Source organism: Mustela nigripes, chromosome 18 (assembly GCF_022355385.1).
Source record: "Mustela nigripes isolate SB6536 chromosome 18, MUSNIG.SB6536, whole genome shotgun sequence".
Taxonomy (NCBI): domain Eukaryota; kingdom Metazoa; phylum Chordata; class Mammalia; order Carnivora; family Mustelidae; genus Mustela; species Mustela nigripes.
Genome location: NC_081574.1, coordinates 14,612,400 through 14,636,430, shown reverse-complemented (window position 1 = coordinate 14,636,430; position 24,031 = coordinate 14,612,400). Strand labels below are relative to the sequence as shown.

General features: G+C 40.9%; 1 protein-coding gene across 3 annotated transcripts in view; it reads right to left on the bottom strand.

Moving 5' to 3' along the window:
* Nucleotides 1-908: 908 nt before the first annotated feature.
* Nucleotides 909-24,031, bottom strand: part of PRIMPOL (primase and DNA directed polymerase) — a 52,601-nt gene continuing 29,478 nt past the window's right edge. Inside the window, exons 9-16 of one of the 3 annotated variants that reach the window (XM_059384188.1) lie at nt 23,126-23,413; nt 13,517-13,679; nt 11,537-11,625; nt 9,486-9,575; nt 9,300-9,408; nt 4,819-4,901; nt 4,693-4,739; nt 909-1,974 (exon numbers count right to left, since the gene is read on the bottom strand). In XM_059384188.1, coding sequence (XP_059240171.1) covers nt 1,726-1,974; nt 4,693-4,739; nt 4,819-4,901; nt 9,300-9,408; nt 9,486-9,575; nt 11,537-11,625; nt 13,517-13,679; nt 23,126-23,413 — 1,118 coding nt within the window. In that variant the 3' untranslated portion in view covers nt 909-1,725. The remainder of the gene's footprint in view (nt 1,975-4,692; nt 4,740-4,818; nt 4,902-9,299; nt 9,409-9,485; nt 9,576-11,536; nt 11,626-13,516; nt 13,680-23,125; nt 23,414-24,031) is intronic. The other 2 variants (XM_059384189.1, XM_059384191.1) reach the window with 2 other exon arrangements.

The window sequence follows — 24,031 nt, the reverse complement described above, 5'->3', positions numbered from 1 at the left end:
AGAGGAAAGAATGCTTCCAAATTCATTTTACAAGGCCAGCATAACTGATAACCAACACCAGACAAAGACATCACAAAATTACAGGGCCGTGAGCATAAGCCCAGTGTTGAGCTCCATGCTGGGCGTGGAGCCTGCTTAAGATTTTCTCTCCCTCTCCCTCAGCCCTTACCCCTGCCCATATATATGCTTTTTTTTTTTTTTTTTTTTTTTTTTAAGAGGACCAATCTCTTTAGCAAGGGCAATAAAAGCTGAAGTAAGCAAATGGGATTATATCAAATTTAAAATGCTTCAGCACAGTAAAGGAAACAATGAAATGAAAAGGCAACCTATGGAAAGGGAAAAGATATCTGTAAATCATACATCCAATAAGAGGTTAATAACAATATATAAAAACTTATACAATATAAAAAAAAATTTTTAAATGGGCAGAGAGAACTTGAATAGACATTTTTCCAAAGAAGATAAACACAGACAAAAGGCGTATGAAAAGATGGCTCAGGACCACTAGTCACCAGAGAAACGCCAACCAAAACCATAATGAAGGGGCACCTGCCTTCAGCTCAGGTCATGATCCCAGAGTCCTGGGATCGAGCCCTGAGTCTGTTTCTCCCTCTCCCTCTGGCCCTCCACCCCACTCATGTGCATGCTCTCCTTTTCTCTCTCTCAAATAAATAAAATCTTTAAAAAGAAAAAAAGTATCACACCTCACACCCATCAGATTGCTATTATCAAAAAGATAAGAAATAACCAGTGTTGGTGAGGAGAGAGAGAGAAGGCAACCTCGTGCACTGTAAGTTGGTGCAGCCACCATGGAAAACAGTATGGAGGTTCCTCAAAAACTCAGAAACACCCTACGATCCAGTAACTTCACTTCCTCTGAATTTATCTGAAGAAAATGAACACAGTAATTCAAAGGAATGTACCATACCTATGTTTATTGCAGCATTATTATTCCTTGAAGCAGCCAAGATATGGAAGCAACCTAAGTGTCCACTGATAATGAATAAAGAAAATGAGGAGTATTATACAAACACACAGGAATATTTCTTAGCTGTAAAAAAAATTAAAACCTGGCGTCTGTAACCACATGGATGGAACTAGAGTGTATTATGCTGAGTGAAATAAGTCAAAGACAAATGCCATATGATTATACTTAGATGTGGAATCTAGAAAACCAAACACAGACAGACTCCAAAATATAAGAAATTATTGGTTACCAGAGGGAGAAGCGGTTCAGGGGGGTAAAATAGGTAAAGATGAGTAAGAGGTACAAAGTTCCAGTTATAAATAAATAAATATAGTAAGGATGTAATATACGGTATAGGGAATATGCAGTCAGTAATATGTAATAACTTTGTGTGAGGACAGATGGTAACTAGAGTTATGGGAATCATTTTGTAATGTATAAAGATGCCGAATCAGGATATACACCTGAATAGGATACTGTATGTCAATTACAATTCAGGTAAAAATTTTTAAATAAGATTAAGAGTTTTAACCCATCAACAGACCTGCAAAATGAAGCTGATATGAACATAGACCAACTCTGGTCAATTAGTAAGATTTCTAATTTTGAAGAAAACTGGCTTACTTCAGTAAAAAATAGGAACTGAGAAGCAAAGTGATAAAACTTGGTTTTCATTAACAGGTTTAATAAGGCTTAGGTCACTAAATCGTCGCCAGGGCCCATCACGGCCGGTTACCTAAGAGCCCACGGTTAATGAGCTACTCTCGTAATACCTGCACGATGAGCTCATCGGGAATGTCCTCCTCCCCACCGCAGTAACCGAGGAGCCCGCTCTCTGCGGCTTTGGCTAGTTCAGCATCTTCAGTAGCTTCCACAAAGTCAGTCTCGTCAAGGCCATCGTCCCAGTCGGCGTCGGAAACGGCACCTTCTGACGACAGGCCCGATGGTGGCTTCTGAGCACTTCCGGTGTCACTGTTCATTGTTTCAGCTGCTGTGAACTCTTCTTCCTTCAGTTTGAAAGGGGAAGGTAGTGGAGAGTGCGAGAGGGAGAGGACACAGGTCAGTCAAGGAGACACTGCGATGCTCTCACTCTACGGCCAGTCTAGGTTAAGCTAAGGTATTAGGCAGAAGACCAGTTCTTGAACGGACTCTAAAATAAATATGCTGGATGACAGTGTCTCCAGTACAGCCGCCGTGGGAATGAGTGAATTCAAATGTAGCTGCCGCTGTAGCTCAGACACTCGAAACTCTAAATTTGGAACCGCTTCCCCCCACCCCCCGGCCTGGTTCCTCTGGTACATTCTTTTCAGTATACACAGATGGGGCTAGAGAGATGGCAGACTGAATTTTTTAACAAGCAGACAGTCCAGCTGAAGGTGAACTGGAAAATCTATCTGCTATCTTAAAAGACTGATTTTCCTATTTATAAAGTATTTTAAGAATTAACATGAATTTAAAAAACTGTTAAAAACAGTTGAAACAAATGTCAAGACAGGAGTATGGATGTGTGTATTAGATAACAGTAGGGTACAACATTAAATTTCCTGAATTTAGGAATTTTACCGCACTCATTTAAGAATATCCTTAACCTAAATATCTCTAGTTACAAGCTTAAACATGAAGAGACGTAGGGTTGATGGCTGCAAATTCCTCTCAAGAGATTTGGTATGGACTGAATGTGTTACCCTCAATTCCTAAGCTGAAATGCTAACCCCCAACGTCATGGTATGAGGAGGGAGGCCTTTGGGAGGTGACTAGGTCTTGAGGATGTGGCCCTCATGACTGGAATTAGTAACCTTATAAAAGGGACCCCAGAGTGCTCCTTCATCCCTGTGACAGGGAGGGCCTGGCAAGAAGATGGCTACGACCCGGAGAGCCGACCAGACGCCCAATCGGCCAGTGCCCTCAGCTCAGACTTCCAGCCTCCAGAACTGTGAGAAAGCACCTTCTTGGTTTACAAGCCGCCCCACCTGCAGTGCTGCGTTATAGCAGCCTGAATGGACTAAGACAAAAAGTCCTCCAAAATAACAACGTGCGCCCGAACAGCAGAGGGAGAACACAAATGTGGCCAAGTGCTAGTGACGGCAAATCAGGGTGAAGGGGGAGCTCCCTGTCGTTGGGCAACATTGCTACAGGGGGAAAAAAAAGAAATGTTTAAAAAACTGAGAGGATGAATGCAACAGAAAACCAGGTGACTAACACGGAGCGGTAATTCATTTTAAAATACTAAAAGCAAAAAAGCCAGGGGAGCAGAAAGGACAGAATATAAACCGTTAAAATGATGTGATAGGTACTTGGGTATTCAGTAAGCTGTTCTTTTATTAGTTAATTATTAATTTTCGATTTCAAATAATAATAAAAAAAATTCTGTCCAAGCAGTGGTAATACGATGTACCAAAGCTACTTTCAACTTGGCATTTTTGAGGTATTACTGGATAAGCAGAAAAGTAATTTTTAAAAATCCACTGAAACCACAAACGTTCCTCAAAATAAGTCTCCGAACATAAGGATGACATACACCTCCTCCTCTTGGAGGCAAAGTTTATTTTTACAAATTAATTTTCTCTTGGTTATTTCAAGAACACTTTTTAACCTAACAGTTTACCAGGGAATCTGGCTATCAGCTATGTTGGTCCTGCTCCTACCATGTCTATGTTGGTTGTATGAATTTGTGCTGGAGACATTTTTTAGTCAAACCGAATAGGCAGCAGATCATTACTCAGAATGTCAACTGAGCTCACTTAATCTGCGTGTAGCAGGTAACTTTTATTCTAACCAGAACACCAGAAAGGAAAAGGGTGATAGAGGGGGGAAAAGGAACACTGAAATGTTCAATCTGGAAAATAACATGATCAAAGAGTTAATAAAGAGTTCTCATTAGGGGCACCTGGGTGGCTCAATGGGTTAAGCCTCTGCCTTCGGCTCAGGTCATGATCTCAGGGTCCTGGGATCGAGCCCCGCATCAGGCTCTCTGCTCAGCGGGGAGCCTGCTTCCTCCTCTCTCTCTGCCTGCCTCTCTGCCTGCTTGTGATCTCTGTCAAATAAATAAATAAAATCTATAAAAAAAATTTGTGAAGCCTTATGTCCTACCATTTTTATGGATACCAACTGGTAATATGTACTTATGAAAACAAATTAGGAAAAAAGGTCTATAAAGCAGGGTGCATACTGTGACTCTGAAAATATATATGTGCGCATACATCACTAGAAATTCTGGAAGATATCTGCCAAAGCACATCAGTTATCCCTGACTGGTCAAATTCTAGGCAAGGAGGAGTTTATCCCTGTTGGCTTTTCATGTGTCTTCTAATTTTTTCTCACAATGAGTGTGAATGATTTGGGGAAATAAAAGTTTTTAAAAGGACAAAGTCAATTTGGCCATCTGGTCATTTCTACCAAAATTTAAAATATACACACCCTGTCTAGCAATTCTACCTACAGACAAGAGTTGCTGAAATAAACACAAAGATTAGTATTTTGATCTTCCTAAAGCCAAGAGTGAGAGACTGTCCCTGGCTGGGCGCGGTCCAACAGGTGGGTGTGCACACCGAGCGCAGCAGAGGAAGCCCGCGGGCACGCACGAGTGGGTGCGTGCAGACGTCGGCCCAGTCACTGGGGCACACTCCTCTGTGACAACACGTCCTGAGGACATGGCGCACAGCTCAGTTATACTGTCGTACCGAGAACACATTAGGAATGAGAGAGAAACTCAAACCTGTGCTCACCTCTTTGAGAAGATACAGGAGACTCACTTCAGCAGGTAACGGAAAACCTGGACAAGAAAACAGTTTCACTCTTCCATGTAGCTGTCCACTTCCCACTTAGTACATATGTAAAAATTAGTAACTCACAGTCCGATCTGAAGTTTTCTGCTTTACAGACAGGGTCATGACATTTCTGATACCAAACTTCATTTTTCAGATCAACCAAAATCCTTTACGTTGGGGAAAAAGAAAGGGGAGAAAAAGTTATTACTTAATCCCCAGGCTGGATGGACAACAAAGTTCATCTACATGCTGCTTACCAAAGACGTGCCTACGCCTTCAAGATCGAGACCAGGTAAGAAGTAAAAGGATGGAAATAAATACAAACCAACCCAAAGAAAACTCTGGATGTTAAAAATAACACCCCAAGTGGACTTTAGGGCAAAATAACACACATCGACGAAAGTTCTTCCCAAGAAGACCTAGTTCCCAACTTGTTCCCGCCACGTACGACGGCTTCAAAATGAATGAGCAGAACTGACAGGACTCCAAGGATAAACTGTGTACCATAAATCAAGATTTTAAAAAACATTCTTTTAGTAATTGATACAAATAATCACAAAAAATTCAGTAAGGGTACAGAAAATGTGAATGACCTAAAAAGCATTTTTTAATAAAATTAAAAGCAATTAACACGTTTGCTATAATAGGCTTATAGGAACACTGCCTCAGATCATTAGAAGTTCTTTACAATCACATATAAAACAATTATAAAAACTGAGTGTGCTAGGGTACCAGCTCCGTCTCATTAAATTTAAAAGTATTCACACAACACATCTCTGACCACAAAGCAAATTGTTTAGAAATAAGTAACAGTGGGGCACCTGGCTGGCTCAATCAGCTAAGTGTCAGGCTCTTGGTATTGGCCTGGATCATGATCTCAGGGTCCCGGGATCAAGCCCTGCACCGGGCTCCGTTCTGCACAGGTTGCGTGTCCCTCTCCTCTGCCATGTCCCCACCCTCTCGTGCACCCCCTTGTGCACTCACCTTCTCTTTCTCGCAAATAAATAAAATCTTTTTTAAAAAGTAACAAAAATAGCTAGAAAATAGCTAAACCCATAACTTGGAAACTGAAGCATTTCTAAATCATCAATTACTCAAAAATCATGATCGAAATTAGAAAATGAATGGAATTGAAAATACATAGTAAAATATGGGAAACAGAGCTAAAATGAGATTGGGAGAGAAATTTAGAATCCTAAAAGCATGATTCACAAAAAAGAATGGCTAAAGACCAATATGTAACTAATTTGGGAAATGAAAAATAGATCTAATAAAATAAAGGGCGGGAAGTAATAAGCAAGATTTTAAATCAACAAGGCCAAAATGTGAAAACTAATACAATTCTTGCCAAGCTTGATCAAAATTAAATTAGCTAGACACAAATGTTTTCAGAAATTAAGTGCAGATGTAACTACAAATCATAAGATATTAAACATTTAAGAACATTAAGAACAATTTCTGCCAGTAACATTAAAAATTTTGGTAAAATAGACAAAGTACTAGATAAAAAGATACCAAACCAAGCACACCTAACAAGTTTCAGAAAACCTGGACCATCCTCATCAAGACCCCAGGGCTGCAGTCCCCCGGCTGTACACCAGACTGTCTCCAGGCCATGAAGAGTATTTGCATCCTTCTAGGGAAACACAGTGATACTGGACGTCTGTCAGGCACCCCACATTCTGCTTGCCTAGCGTTCCCAGCTTCCATATTGTAACAGCTTTCATGCCTTTCAGTGATGGCCTGTCTTTGCTGAGCTGAGGTTTTTGGTGGTGACTAACGCGCCTGGGTGGCTCAGTCTGTTAAGCATCTGCCTTTGCCTTGGGTCATGATCCCAGAGTCCTGGGATCGAGCTCCGCATCAGGCTCCCTGCTTGGCGAAGAGTCTGCTTCTCCCTCTGTCCCTCCCCCCTGCTTATTCTCTCCCTCTCTTGCTCTCAAATAAATACAATCTTAAAAAAAAAGAAAAAGCAAAAAAAATTCATAGGGCTTTAAGAAAACAAAAAACCAAGGGCCATAACCGTCAATGTGGAATAAGAGAGAACTGGGGTGGCAGCGTCCACTAACTCCAAGGTTTGAGAGATTATGCAATGCTCAAAAGGACACACACCCCACTAATAAGTATTTTTATGTAAGAATGAGTTCAAGGACGCAAACCTTACTTACAAACCTTCAGTGATGAGGAAGTCATGGGGATGTGATGGTGAAACAGAGCTCATAGCATGGGACCGCCTCTGGATTCCTTGAATCTTACAACGTATTCGTCAGCCTGACCTCGGGTCAGACTGCTGTTTCCTGTGAGTGTGGTTTGATCATCCAATGTCATATTCATTAGGGATCCGGTAAATTCAGATGAAAACCACAGTGTCCTCTTATACAAACAGATCAGCCAAACAGAGATTTTTAAAATATACCTTGGTGAGATTATGGAACAGCAGAAAATATCTGAAAACACTGCTGGCGGGAGAATTAGCTGGCCATTTGGGAAAATTACGTGCGTAGTCATGTGAAATCTGGGCATACTCTATCGCACATCAATTCTGCCTTCAGGCACGGACTTTGAGAAACTCTGGCACATGGGCCACAGGCAGGATGTACCTGAGCACCTGCAGCAGCGTCACTCAAGCCAGTGAGCCAGATGTCCAGAGGAGGGAAACAGACGTGCACGTTCGCATTTCCATAACGGCACACCGCACCACAGTGGAAAAATAAGCAGCGGCCGCACGTTGCTGTATGGACGAACGCCACGAACTCAGTGTTGACCAAAAAGCAATTCTGAGGACGCAGTTTACACAAGATTCAGAAACACGGAAAATAAAACAATCTATTGCTTGGAAATATAAGTATGTATGGGGGGAAAAAACATTTAAAGAAAGCAAGGGCAAGATGAACACAAAACCCAGGACAAGAGTTATTATTATCTCAGGTGGTCGGAGGAAAGCAGGAAACTGGGGTTGGTCCCACAGAGCGCTTCTGAGGTTTGGTCAAGTTCCATTTCTCACGGTGGGTGGCAGACAGGACACGTGATCATTTCAGCGTGCCTTTGAGGCGTACCCACACATGAGAATACATGCTTTTATATGTACGGGGATTTCACAGTTAAGAAAAAGAAGAGATTATGGATACAGAATAGAAGCAGGTAATTTTCCAGAAAGAAATATGTAAAAACCTGAGAATCTCAAAAAGTTAAAGGATGATCATCTTGGGCACCTGGGTGGCTCAGTGGGTTAAAGCCTCTGCCTTCGGCTCAGGTCATGATCCCAGGACCCTGGGATCGAGCCCCACATCGGGCTCTCTGCTCTGCAGGGAGCCTGCTTCCTCCCCTCTCTCTCTTTCTCTCTCTCTCTGCCTGCCTCTCTGCCTACTTGTAATTTCTCTCTCTCTGTCAAATAAATAAAATCTTTAAAAAAAAAAAAAGGATGATCATCTTATGATAATGAATTCCTGGTAAAATACATAGAGTAAAAGACAAAGATACACGAAAACCATAACCACGGTTATCACTGGTTCTGGGCCTACGGGGGAGCTTTTCCTTTGTGTTATTCTAAGTGATAGCTTTTGTGTATTGAGCACATAGTGTTTTTTTTTTACACTAAGCTAATCTGCATACAGACGTGTGGCACTGAAAGATGCCTCCCACAATGTTTCCAGCTTCTAGCAAAAGCTTTCCGATCTTTCCTCACATCTGGCACACGTGCTGTATACACTTGATATACAGAAGTCTCAGCTTTGATATTAAATACAAAACAGCAAAGTTTCCCATATCATAACTGATACCTACTGGGTTTCTGTCTTATTCCTCTTCTCACCGTATCCTTGAATTATCTAAAATTCCATTTCATCCTTCACTTCCTCTCCTTTTGCCAGGGGGATTTTAAAGAAAACTCCTAACACGGGCCTGGTGTATACAGCAAGCATTCGATAAATACTGGTTCCCTTCAAGATGATTCTCTGTTTTTCTTGTTCATAAGACTTATTTATTTATTTGGGAGAGGCACGGAGAGCACAGAGAGAGCAGCAGACTCCCCGCTGAGAGCCTGACTCAAGCAGCTCCACTCCAGGACCCTGGGATCATGACCTGAGCCGAAGGCAGACGCTTAACTGGGCCGTCCAGTACCATTCTTTGTCTTGACCAAGTTAATGTTAACTCCAACTCTTAACACTGAATAATTTCCTCTTCACCCAAATTTGTTCAATTTCAATTCACACACCACAAAATGTCAAGGACGAGAGAGAGACACTTCCTCGTCCCTTTGCTCACCTGTCTATTGCCTCTAATTTCTTCCTAGCCCTGCTCAGGCCTGTCTTTCTCTTCTCAAGATTATACTACCTAAGGAATTAGACTACCAAATAAAGTACAAATAAAGATGACCTGTGCTATGAAGCAAGGTGATAATTAACATAGCCAAATTCAATATTATAAAACAGAACCCAAATACAATATTTGATACAACTAAATTTGTTGTAGAAACCAAAGTCATTTTTATGTTCAACCGTACAAATTATAAACATTTAAAATAATATTGGTTAAATACACAGAATTCGTTAGTAAACAACATCACTTACATGATATTATTGCTCTTGTGGGCCCTCCCGATGTTTCTGCACCAGCGATATTTACAAATATCATAAACCAGTAATTCCTCTGGGAAAAAGTAGCTCCAGTGTCGAATTCCTAAAATACAAATAATGTTTCTAAAGGTATTAAAGCTCTGTCATATTACAGTGAATACAGAATAAGATTATCTTTACCTCCTTTAATGCCATTTTTATTCACCAAAGAAAGAACAAACTGGTCAATTTCAGGGTAGGGTGAACAATGAAAACCTTCAATGTTTCCTGCTGCAACAGAGAGAAAAATTAATTGTAGTTAGAGCGGCTAAGAGTCAAAGAGTTAAATGTTAAAAGTTGTTCTTTAGGACAATGATAGGTTATGGAGCCCCTGCAACTTTTTTGTTTCTATGATTTCAGGTAGTCATGGGTTCTTGCTCACCCTACAAGCAAGCAGGGGAAAGTCAAACCTGGCAGTTAAGTCAAATGTTAACTACTCCTAAGAAGCACCTGTAATCATTTCAACTGCTTTCTTCATTTTGAGAAAGAGAAAAGCAACCCCTTGTACTCCTGAGCCAGCCTACTGCTATCAGCGCAGCCTTCATGTTGCGACACACTAGGCTGGTCCCCGATAGCTCAGCAACGGTGCTTTCCTGCTAATAAGGAATTATCTCACAGAATTTCAACATCAGATAAGGCCGCTCTGTGGCCAAGATGATTCATGAAAAAAATAAGACTACTCACTCCAAAACTGTGTCCGAACACAGACAAAACATGAACATTTTCCAAACCGGAGAAATGACCAACACCTCCCACCTTACCTGATATAAGTAATTGCTTCTTCTTAACCAATTATAGCTTTACACCCACTGTAACCTGCCTTCCTTCTAGATAAAATTTATGAAGATAGTCAGTCATCCAATTGTGTCTTTGAAACAAATCCATGCCTCCTTAGACACTTCTCAAAAGCACCTAACTCAAGCCTGCATCCTGTAATAAATCTTTTCTAATGCCCTTTTCCTGAGATGCCCCACAGGTCCTCAAGGTAGAGCTCTCCACACGGAAGCCAGGACCAAACTCCACTTGTTAGCAATAGGTGTGTTCTCCTATGATCCTCAGCTGTACGATCAGTTCTATTTTGTATCTAAGAATCTACTGGAATAATTTATGATAACTTATTTAAAATGTCATTTAACTTTTAAACACAGAAGTATCTACTTTTCTTAAAATAAAACCTATATTTCACTTAGAGAGGTAATATACATAGTTGGAGAAACTATGGAAAATATACTGAAGTAGAAATGAGAGAAATAAAGTCCAAGGCAATGTCTAGAAATGACTGTTAAACAACCAGAAGAAAATAAACCTAAGAAAATGTTACCCACATTTTTTCCCAAATAATGCTGGAGTCTACTTTTTTCTCTTAATATCATAAATGGAAATTTTCCATTTTATATTAGCTTTACAAATTTAAATTAAATGGCTACAGAGTATGTTATAGTAGTGTCACCAACCCCATTTTGTACATTTAGATTGTTTCCAGTTTTTTGCTCTTGTAAATAATGATGGCCCCAAATATGTGTAAAAATGTTTACTAGAGAGTTAATGTATTGATAGAAAAAGCCCATTTTTCAGTATAAGAATGAAGAACATATGCATTTCATGAAAAAACTCTGTAGCCATTAAAAAAATGAGAGAATACAGGGAAAGCTCCTCTAGGTTCAGTGGAAACACACAGTGGCTGTCCATCGGTGATTGTGGACAGAGGGGAAGAGTACTGTTAGTTTTTCTTTCAATAGGGGTTTCTTTCTACAAACAAAACTACTTTATTTTCTTCTGGGCTTACCCCTAACCCCAAAATCACCATAAAATGAAAATTAGTGAATAAGCTTTAAGAAGTATCTTTTCTTGGGGTGCCTGGGTGGCTCAGTGGGTTAAGCCTTTGCCTTCGGCTCAGGTCATGATCCCAGGGTCCTGGGATTGAGCCCCCAATCAGGCTCTCTGCTCAGCAGAGAACCTGCTTCCCCACCCCTCCTGCCTGCCTCTCTGCCTACTTGTGATCTCTGCCTGTCAAATAAATAAATAAAATCTTAAAAAAAAAAAAAGTATCTTTTTTTACATTTTCCAATTTGAATACAAACTAAGTTGTTTTAAAGAATCAGTAGATAAGAATCTTGAAGATTTAAGACTTTTAAGGCAAAACAGACTTTGTATCCTTAAATTTTCATAGGAAATTGTTTTCTTAAAATTACCTTTAGTGCTGGTACTGTTAAAATATTCAACTCGCTTCTGTTCATTCTGAGATGTGTCACAGGTCAGAATGCGTAAAGTATCTGAGAATCTGAAGAAAATATTGGAAGAGATAAAGTAAGGTGATCTCAGAATCAAAGAGAGATGGCTACAGAAAGAAAATTGAACTTCACATAGTTCCACGTTAAAATCCTTTATTCAACAGCGGATTCTTCTAGGACAATGAAGTCACACTTGCCTACAAAAACACCAATCCCAACACTAGTCTGGCGATCATTTAAAATACTTTTTTCAACTATAGTGTGAATCAGAGGACTCTAGGAGTGCTGAAGCCACAGAATGAAGTATATAATTCTACTCTTTGAAAGTAGGGCGCCTTTAAAATTTTTTTTTTTATTTTTAAAGATTTTATTTATTTATTTGACAGAGAGATCACAAGCAGGCAGAGAGGCAGGCAGAGAGAGAGAGAGAGAGGAGGAAGCAGGCTCCCCGCTGAGCAGAGAGCCCGACGCGGGACTCGATCCCAGGACCCCGAGACCATGACCCGAGCCGAAGGCAGCGGCCCAACCCACTGAGCCACCCAGGCGCCCCCGCCTTTAAAATTTTTGTTACAAGGATTTGAAAAAGTGTGAATAATGTGGGGAGGAGAAGGGAGGAAGGAAGGAGGGGAGAGAGCAAAGGACAAAATAATGAAAATTAACCTAAAGACGCATTTGTAACCCTAAAGAATTTAGCTTTCATTTCAGGAAGAAATGTGCCCAGTATTTACTTGGAACCACAAAAGAAAATTAAGGAAACCCTTATTCAGTAGAAATCCACTTCTGTGGAATTAATGCTGAAACTACAAAGGAAATGGGGTTTAGTAACAGGGAGATGACTTCAGGCAATCTTACAGGCCGCCGTGCTTTTCCCACACAAGACAAAGTAAGAAGCCACTCTTGGGCCAGCAGCAGTGAGCAGCAGCTGTCATACAATTTTTCCAGTGTCTCTACAGTGCTTCCAGAATCGCGGAACTGCTATTGCGAACAACTCACATTTACTGAGAGGCTACCATGTGCCGGGCATGGCTGTCCTTTTGTGTCCAGTTTTAACTCCCTCCATCTTCGCAACTCCCTAAGAGAGGGGGTCACATCATGTCCATTGTAAAGGTAAGGAAACTAAGGCTTTGACGTTCCATCTGAAAAATGTTATGAAAGAACCCAAAGTCCAGAAATAATATGAAGAGAAACTGCCCGTCTTCCCACCCTCCCGAGTAACTGCTGGCGAGTGGCTATGCGGACACAACTTCCCCTCCAGCGAAGTATTTTAAGTATTTTATGAACATCCATTTCTACGGGATTTCTCCTGAGAACTACACCTAGAGAAGGTAAAGGAAAAAGAAGTAGAGCAAGTCAACTGAGGAAGGCAATTTAGTTTGATTGTTAAGTGTGGTTTGGACTAACAAAAATCTGCCAACCCAGGTATAGAAATGGAGGCAAACATTTCTGTTGAAAGAGGTCTTTCACACACTTTTTAAAAATGACCAAAAGGTGGTACCTTCAGTGTTCGACAACAAAACTGACAATAAATTAGAGTTCATTAGTATAATGGAAAATTATATAAGCAATAAAAGTTTTAGTTATAACTAACTGTTGCGAGTCATTAACTTGGCAGATAGTCATGATATAACGTTCAGTGGATTAAACAATTGACATAACCACATAAATAATGATCTCAAGAAAATACTCTTTGAATGAAGGAGGTATGTAAATTTTTTACATATGAATGTATATCCATGGAAAGTAGATATTAACAGTAACTCTATTTCCAAATGGAATTCAGTAGTTTTCGTTTTCTTTCTTATAAAAAGAAAGCTAACCTAGAATTTAAGAATTCTTAAGTTAGAATGAATTTACACAATTCACATTTTGGTACTACACAATGTCATTCGCTGTTTAATAAACATTCATGAATGCACAACGGTGTGTTTTGGTACTATATACCTGACATTGCTGACCAAAGAAGACAGGAAATACTGATTTTCTTCAGAAATATTCTTGGACTGTTCAGGAAAAAATCTGTTGTCTTCAGCAATCTCCAAAGCCACCTGCTTCCCTATCTTCGATGACTTATACAGCCGGAAGTTTCTATTTCTTGTATAAACTCCTATTATTAAAAATTAATAAAACAATTATGAATGCATGTTTTCCATGATTTGTTTTTATGGTCAGCAAATATTAATTTTGAATAGCATTATTAGAGAAACAACCGGTTCTGGTTCAAGGTGGTGATATATGAAGAGCTTGAACTCTCCTCCACACGGGAACACACCAAAGCTACACTGGTATTTGGAACGATTTCCTCTGGAAAAAACCTACAACCCGGTAGATTGACTCCTTCACCCAGTGAGACAGAAACCACATGGAAACAGGTGGGAAAGGCCGAGACACAATCTCGCCATAAGCCCCACCCCCAGGGCAACACCCACAACTGGCAGGGAATTCAAAACCTAGAGCTTCTCCCTGAAAGTAAAGGATCATAACTCACATTAGGTACCCCGACTTTTAAGGCCTGCCCCTAAGAGATGAGCTCCAGAAACATCTGGCTTTGAAGACTGGGCTGTGGCTAACTGACGAAGGGCTCTCAAGGGCTCGCCTGCACACTCACTCACCCCAAGGCCTAGTGCGCAAGCAGCCCTTCCGAAAGTGCCCAGACTTTATGTGAAAGGGACTCATTTCCAAACTTGACAGCGCTGGACTGAGGGATACTCTCCAGGGATGGAGGTGGTGGGCACCATCAGCCTCTCCGCCTCTCTAAGCCGGTGGCTGCCATCTTTCTTCTTTTCCTTCCCCCTCCCTTTTCTCAGTGGGGGCCATCTTTGCCTGCCCCCTCAGCCTCACTCCAGCCAGAGGAGCGAGGCTGGCTTTGGCTCCCCCTCTGCTGTGTTCCAGAGCACCAGAAGCTCCTGGAGGAAAGTGTCTATTCCCATCTGGTGTCCGGGTTTTTACACGTGGGAACCCATTTTTCAGACGATCCCTTGATCGCCGGGCTCTGAAGTTCAAGGAGGCTTGGTTCCTGGGTCCCCAGGACTGTACAGCTGGAAGGACAGTGCTCGGGAGACCACCACTCCCAGGGCACCGCACAGAGACACACGGAAACACACCCAGCTTCTGAGCAAGAGGCCTATTTGCTTGATCCACAGCCCCAGCCCAAAGGGCAAGCTTCGGGTCTGGCATACTTATAGAAGCATCCGGAAGGGCCGTCAGGGCATGGAGCTCAGTGGACAAAATTTTCGCACCATTCAGCTCACTGGGATCTTCCAGAACAGGGCTTAGGCCCTTTGTCTGGTGCCCTGATTTTTGCAGTTGCTGCCAGGGGACTCCTCTCCATCACCTGGCTTTGGTGGCCTGTTGGACTGACGCTCACAGGTCCTGCAGAACTAAGACCGACAGAGAAGGAGTTCTTCAACAGCCACCATCCCTAGGGCTCAGCAAGAGGCAACAGGCCCAGGGGCGCATTCTCTCTAAGAAGCCTATTAGCTATCACAATTGGCGCGGCGGATGGGGCTGGTTTCTAATGACATTAACACCCGGTAGGGTCTGCCGGGAAACCTTTCCTGAGACCTTGGAGGACAGGCAGTATTTCTGTCCTCTCTCCTGCTGTGCTTCACAGCACCAGCATCTCTGGGAACTTGAGGGGAACTTGTATAAAGCATCTCGTGCCTCAGTTTTGACATCGGGTACCCTGCATTTTGGAGCTACCTCCTAGGGGATAGCCCTCAGTCACCTGGCTCTGGGGGCTAGGGGGCTTCGGGTCCGGGGGCTCACGAGACTGCATCAGTGAGAGAGAGTTCTTAGATGGCTGCCACCCCCTGCGCACTGCACACAGAGAAGACTGGAACATTCTGGGAAAGAGGCCTAACTGCTTGTCCTAAAGCTTTGGCCTGGGGGGCAATCTTCAAGTCTGGCACACATCTAGAAGCTCCAGAGCTGCTCCCAGGGAGCACAGGCCAGGTGATGCTATCTTTGTGTTGTCCCACCTCACCACAGCTCACCAGGACCTCTCAGAAACAAGCTTGTTGCTCAGCAAGTCCTGAGTTTTGCAACTACCACCCACAGGATGCCTCCATGTTCCCCAGCTGGGCGGGTCAGCGGGACTCACATCTGCAGACCCATATGACTGTACATATTTCCATTCTCTTAAAGCTGCTACCTGAGGGTCTAGCTTCCAATCAGCCTGAACCCAGGTGCTGAATGAGATCCTGCCCTTTGGGACATTAACTGGGCCAGGCATATTCTGAAGTCCTGGGAACCATAAAAGCTAAAACAGGCTGCTTGATAATTACAAAAGTTTGGGAAACAACCAAGAGCTAGGACAGGGTTGAAGGAGAAGTTTCATCTCCCACACAAAGGCCAACCCTTCAAGACTGGGAGGAAATGCTCTTTCATCAGGCAAAGAGACTCAAGCAAAATGAAGAACAGAGGACTGCATTCCAAACAAATTAGATGAAACTCTTAAAGGACCTCAACGGAATGGAGAGAAGTAATTTATCTGAAAAAGAGTTCAAAGTAATGGTTCATAAAGATGCTCACCAAACTTGGGAGAGGGACGGATGAACACAGGGAGAACTTCAACAAGGAGACGGAAAACAGAAGGAAGGAGCAAACAGAAATCTCAAAGCTGAAAAAACAACAACTGATCTTGATACACTGTAAGGGTTCAATGGCAAACTAGATGAAGCCGGACCAATGAACCCAAAGACAGGACAGAGGAACTCCCCCAACAGAGCAGCGGAAAGAAAAAAGAAGGAAACAAAGTGAAGATAGCTTAAGGGCCTTCTGAGACAACGCTGGTAAGACTAACATTTACATTATATGAGTCCCAGAAGGAGAAAGGGCCAGAAAACTTATTTGAACAAATAACTGAAAACTTTAATAACCTGGGGAAGGAAAGACGCACAGATCCAGAAGGACAGTGAATTCCAAATGAAATAATGCAGCAGACGGGCCCATGCCAAGACACATTATAATTAAAATGCCATCAGTTTAAAAAAAAGAGAGAGAGAGAGAAGATCTTAAAGGCAGCAAGAAAAAAAAACAAAAAACAACTTGTTACATACAAGGAGACCCCATCGGACTATGAGCACATGTTTTCAGCAGAAATGCTGCAGGCCACAGAGAGTGGCAGAATATATTCCAAGTACTGAAAGAAAAAGACTTCCAACCAAGAATACGCTATTTGGCAAAGTTATCATTCACAACTGAAGGGCAGATAAAGAGCTTTCCAGACAAGCAAGAGATAAAAAAGTTCATTACCACTCAACCGGTCTTACAAGAAATGTTAAACGGACATCTTTAAGCTGGAAAAAAAAACCAAAAGGGGGTGATTGCTAATTAGTAACAAGAAAACGTATAAAAGCATAAATCTCATTGGTAAAGGAAACTATATATTAAAGGAGTATGTGAATCAAGTGTGAAGCTAGTGTAAAGATCTCAAAAAAGGAGTAAAGTAACTGCAACTATAGTAATGAGCTAAGGGACGCACAAGACAAAAAGATATAAAATGTAACCAGCAAAATGTAAAACGGGGAGGGGGGGGAATGGAGTGTAAAAATGTACAGCTTCGAGTGCATTCACACTTAAGTTTTTATAAACCTAAAATAGGCTACTATGAAAGTAAGTTGTTATACTTAAGCCTCATGGTAACCACAAAGCAAAAAGCCATAGTAGCTACAAGAGCGATAATGAGAAAGGAAGCATGCCACTAAAGAATTCATCAACCACAAAGGAAGAGAGCAAGAGAAGTAGATAGAAAAAAAAAGAATGAAAAACCAGCCAGAAAATAATGAACAAAATGGCTACAAGTACATACTGATCAATAATTACTATAAATGGATTAAATTCACCAACCAAAAGACACAGAGAAGCTGAAAGGGTAAAAACAAAAGAAGACCCATCTATATGCTCCCAGTAAGAGACCCATTTCAGACATAAGAACACACACAGACTGAAAGTGAAGGGACGGAAAAAAAAGTTCCACACAAATCAAAACCAAAAGAAAGCTGGGGTAGCTCTACTTTCATCAGACAAAATATTTCAACAACAAGACTGCAGTAAGGGACAAAGAAGGCATTACATAATGACAAAAGGGTCAGTCCAAAAAGAGGATATAGCACTTACAATATTTAGGCACCAACATAGGAGCTCCTAAATATATAAACCAAATATTAAAGGACCTAACAGGAAATAGAAATATGACAGTAGGGGACATCAGTACCTCCACTTACACCAATGGATCGATCATCCAGACAGAAGATTGATAATGAGGAAACATCAACCTTAAACCACACATTGAGCCAGAGGGAAATAACAGACATATACAGAACGTGTGTGTATGTATATGTGTGTGTGTGTGTGTGTGTGTGTGTGTATAAATTCAACATCCACACATGATCAAAACTCTCAACAAAGTGAGCGCAGAGGAAACACAGCTCAAAATAAAGCTATGTGACACACACATAGCTAACATCATACTCGGTGGTGAAAGCTGAAAGCTTTTCCTCTAAGGTCAGGAACAAGACAAGAACACTACTCTCATCACTTTTACCAACATGGCACTGGATGTCCTAGCCAAAGCAAGTAGGGAAGAAAAGAAACAAAAGGCATCCAAAATGGAAAGAAGAAGTGAAACTGTCACTATTTGCCGATGTTTATCTACAGAAATTTCTATGTAGAAAACCCCAAAGAGTCCATCAAAAAACTGTCAGAATAAATGAATTCAGTGAAGTTGCAGGATACAAAATCAACAACACAGAAATCTGTTGCATTTTTCTACAGTAACAAGCCATTAGAAAAAGAAATTAAGAAACAACCCCATTTTTAAAAAGTCCCATTACAAAGCACTGGAAAGAATAACATACTTATGAATAAACTTAACCAAGGAGGTAAAAGACCTATATATTCAGGAAACTACACAAAACACTGAGGAAAGCAACTGAAGATGACACAAACAAATGGAAAGACAGGCCAACCTCATGGGCTGGAAAAATATTGTTAAAACGTCCATAATACCCAGGGCAAGCTACGATGCAGTGCAACCCCCATCAAAACCCCAGTGGCAAAACATCCAAAGAACAAAGAATTCTAAAATTTATACGAACTACAAAAGATCCAGAATGGCTGAAGCTATCCCAACAAAGAAGGACAAAGCTGGAGGCATCACGGGTCCTGATTTCAAACTACATCACAGTGCGACGGCAATCGAAACAGTACGGGACTGGCAATGTAAACAGACTCAGATCAACAGAACAGAACAGATGGCAAAGGAATAATTCAAGTCTATATGTTCAACTACTCCGCAACAAAGGAGCCAAGAATATACAATAGGGAAAGAACAGTCTCTTCGGGAGAGTGAGTCAGGAAAACTGGAAAGCCACATGCCAAAGAATAAAACTGCACCACTTTCTCACACCATATACAAAAATTAACTCGAAATGATTCAAAGACCCGAAACCATAAAACTCTTAGAAAACAGGCAATAAGCTCCTTGACCTGGATCTTGGAGATGGGTGTTTTAAATACACCAACAGCAGAGGCAACGAAAGCAAAATAGAGAAGCAGGACATCATTGAAGTCAAAAGCTTCTGCAGAGAATAGAAACCATCAACAAAATGGAAAGGCTGCACGTTGACTGGGAGAAAACATTTGCAAATCATATATCTGATAAGATGTTAATAGCCAAGATATATAAAGAACTCATACAACTCAACAGGAAAAAAAATCTGATTTAAAAATTTGGCAGAGGATCTGAATAGACATTTCTCTGTAGAAGACATGCAGATGGCCAAGAGATGTTCGATATTCCTAATCATCAGGGAAATACAGATCAAAATCACAATGACATCTCACTTCACACCTGTCAGAGTGGATATATCAAAAAGACAAGAAATAACATCGCTGATGAGGATGTGGAGAAAAGGGAACCCTTGTGCACTGTTGGCAGGAAGGCAAATTGGTGCAGTCACCGGGGTAAACAGTATGGAGGGTCCTCAAAAAATTAGAAATAGAACTGCTGCATGACCTAGCAATTCTATTTCTGGGTATTTATCTGAATAAAATAAAAATACTAACTCAAAAAGACAGATGCATCACCATATTCACTGCGGCATTACTTACAATAGCCAAGATATGGAAACAAACGGTCTTGTGGACAGATGAATGAATAAAGAAAATCAAACAAGAAAAAGTATGTATGTATCTCCACAAAATAGAATATCATTTAACCATTAAAAAAAAGAGCGAGAGAAATCCCGCCATTTGTGACAACATAGGTGGACCTTAAGGGCATTATGCTAAGTGAAATAAGACAGGGAAAGACAAATACCATATCACTTATACAAAGAATCTAAAAATTAAAGAAAAAAACAACCCACGCCAATAAATACAGGGAACAGACTGGTGGTTGCTTGAGGGGGGGAGGTGGGGGTGGGCCAATGGGTAAAGGGAGTCAAAAAACACAAACTTCAGTCATAACATAGATAAGTCATGGGGATGTAATGTACAGCATATGACATATAGTTAACGACACTGTATTGCATATTTGAAAGTTGCTAAAAGAGTATTATCTTAGAAATTGTCATCAGAAGAAAAATATTCTGTAACTAAGTACAGAGTTGCTGTGCTGATCATTTTGCAATATATACAAATTCAGATCATTATGTTGACCACCTGAAATTAATGTAATGTGGCATGTCAATTATACCTCAATAAAAAAATGGTGGGAAAAAAACTCATGTTCACATAAACAAAAATAAAAATGAAAAAAATAATTATTTTCTATTAGCTGTAAACAAAAGAAAAGCAATACATAACTTAAGATAAAGTTGAGTTGGTATGGAAGACGCCACACGCAGAAACAGAAAATGAGACAAGATTATGTGGGGGTACCCCTCCTGTTGTAAATAGGAAAGTTTGGCAAATCATTTAGGAAAAAAAGGTTGAGACTATTAAAGAGCTTCCAAGGCAGTGAGTATTTTTGTGTCAAAAATCCCAAAAGGGAGGCATCAAAAAATCAAATATTGTTCTCTCCCCACTATGTGAGCATACAATGAGAAGACCATGATCTGTAAACCAGGACAGGGATTTCACCAAAACCCACCCATGCTGGCACCCTAACCTTGCAATTCTATCCTCCACAGCTGTGAGAAAGGAATGTTTGTTGTTTAAGCTAAAAAAAACAAAAAACAAAACAAACAAACAAACAAAACAAAAAAACCCTCAAAAACAAAGCTAACAAAAGATGTGTAAGTTCTCTGTTTAGAAAATTATAAAACATTGAGAGAAATTAGAGAACATCTATGTTAATGGAATGACAAAGCATGTTCACAAACTAGAACATTAAATATCATAAAAATGTCAATTCTTCCCAAGTTGATCTCTAGATTCAATGCAAACTAAATCAAAATTCTAGCAACGTGTGTATGTGTGTAACCTGACAAGTTGATTCTAAAATTTAAATGGAAGTACAAGCGGTCAAGAACAGCCAAGAAATTTCAAAGATCAAAGTATCAAGACTTAAAAAAAACCTGTATTAAGACAGTAACGGTAATGGCACAAAAACAGATCAATACAACAATGGAATAGAACATAATCCAGAAAAAGATAAAACATATATAGACAACTGACTTATGACAAAGATGTCCTTATAGGAAAAGGACTGTTATTTCAATAGTGTTGAGACAAATGGATATATATATATATATATATATATGGGAAAAAAATGAATCTTAACTCCTCTTCAAAGAACAGGCAAAAATCCACTCCAAGTGGACTGTAGATCTAAATATAAAAGGTAAAAATAGAAGTCTGATAGATAGGAAAATATCTTCATAATTTGGGAATAATGAAAGATTTAACAAGATACAAGAAACACTAAGAGGAAAATGGACAATCAGACTACTACTATTTAAAGTTACTTTCATTCACCAAAGACACCATTAAGAGAGTAAAAAGGCAAGCTACAAATACATAGGATTCCAAAGATAAAGTTCAGAAATAGGCAAAGACAGTGTTAGAGAATGGATTAGCGGTCACCTGTGGGGAGGAGGAAGAGGACTCACTAGAAGGCACAGGGAGGAGGTTCTGGGATCCTGGTAATTTCTATTTCTCATCTAGGGTGGCGTGGTGACAAGGGTATGTTCATTTTGTGATAATTCATTGACCTGCACACTCACATATTAGCCACGTTTCTGTTTGAATGTTGTACTTCAATAAAAAGTTTCCTCAAAAAATTTTCGGGGTGGCTGACTGGCTCAGTCAGTAGAACATGCGACTTTTGATCTCGGGGTTGTGAGTTTGTGCCTCATGCTGGGGATCGAGATAACTTCAAAAAAATAAAGTCTTAAAAAAAAAATGTCAGCATGTACTATTAAATCCCTGTCCTTTTCAAAAGACACCTTAAGGAATGTCCTTTTTGGTGTATAAATAATTCTGGGTATACTCTTGAAATCTTTCTTTCAAGCATATCATGGAAATTTCCTTGCTGGTGTGGTAAACTTTTTTTTTTTTTTTTTAAGATTTTATTTATTTATTCGACAGAGGGAGAGAGATCACAGGAGGCAGAGCAGCAGGCAGAGAGAGGAGGGGAAGCAAGCTCCCTGCCAAGCAGAGAGCCTCATGCAGGGCTTGATCCCAGAAGCCTGAGATCATGACCTGAGCCAAAGGCAGAGGCTTAATCCACTGAGCCACCCAGGTGCCCCAGTAAACTAACTTTTAAGGCTAACCATCATGAATTTCGGGTCTTCAATACTGGGGTCGAATCAGAGCACAGAGATCAGCTATTTTGCTTCCCCTGAATCACTTCCCATCAGGCCTTCTGCCTAGTTTACTGCATACTCACACAACCTCGAGAGGCTATTCCCCTTAGAGAAAGAACAAAACTGGTCATTTGGAAGAATGCTCCTCTATTCGTAACCCATGCTGGTATACACCCAGACCACTGCACTCCGTGGATCTGACTGTATTTCCAAATTCTGGCACCTGGTTGTCAGGGCAGCTAGCCAGGAAGGTAGAGTGCAGCAGGAACGCTTCCCTACCCTTGGCCTGGCTGGCTGGAGTACCCTGCCTGTAGGTTAAACCTAGCTTTCTCCAGCCTCTAGACTCTGACACCCTCTCAGCTGCTCCAACCCTCAGTGGCAAAATGTGCTCTTAACGGCTTTCAAACCACAAGCTAGAGCCACAGTATAAAAATGAAGTTTAGGGGCGCCTGCATGGCTCTGTCAGTTGGGCGTCCGACTCTTGACTGCAGCTTAGGTCTTGATCTCAAGAGTCGTGAGTTCAAGCCCTGCACTGGGCCCAGCACTGGGCGTGAAGCCTACTTAAAAATTCTTAAAGAATGAGGTTTAGTTGACCAGAATGGAGCCAGTTGAATGAGGGGCCCCGAGTGGCCTATGTGTTACCCAACCAGGCTACATTCTGCTAGTGATTCCATGGTCGCTGTATGGAGCAGTGGTGGCAGCAAGCATCCTCAGCAAAGTGACGGATGGGCACTGATGGGTCGCTCGCTCGGGGAGGTACACAAGGACAGTCCAGCAGAGAGCTGGCAATCTCACTTACCGAGGTCTACGAAAAGATGCTTTTCTCCTACGTTATTCTTCACAACTAAAAATGATAGGTCAGGACCTCTCAGCTTAGCTGAGCCCGGGCTCTCCCGTTCCTTTGAATTCCAGGCCCAGCTCTCTCCTCTGTCTGTATCTGAGGACATTTTGCTACAGGAGATTCCTTGTTTAATTGGCGTTTCAGGAAAACGGGAAAATTCATGGCCCGTGGTCTCTGAAGTACTAGCGTCATCTTCCCTGCCAATTAAATGAAAAGCAGGCTGCAAAATTTTTCTCACAAAATTACCTAGAAAAAAAAAATATACTATGATTAACCTAATTCTTTTCTACAAACTGTAACTCAAAATCTAGGCACAAATCTACACATGACAATTTTATACAGCAAGGCTTCTTTTTTTGATTTCTGGTTTTAAAACTGAGTTGTTATTACAAACTGTAACATACTTCCGCTGTTACTTCCTTCCTCTTGGGTAATCTTTTACTTTTTCAATTCCCACTGACAGGGTCACTTGGTGTCACTTATAATAAATATCATAAAAGACGTGCCACCAGGGGCCCCTAGGTGGCTCACTCAGTTAAGTGTCCCAACTCCTAATCTCAGCTCAGGTCTTGGTCTCAGAGTTGAGAGTTCAAGCCCCACACTGGGCTCCACACTGGGCATGGAGCCTACTTAAAAAAAAAAAAAAAAAAAGATTCCACCAAAACACTGCTAGAACTAAGACATGAATTCAGCAAAGTCATAGGATATAAAATCAATGTACAAAAATCTGTTGTATTTCTATACACCAATGAATAAGCAGCAGAAACAGAAATTAAGGAATCCACCCATTTACAATTCCATCAAAGACAGTAAGATACCTAGGAATAAACCTAACTAAAGAGGTAAAAATCTGCATTTTGAAAT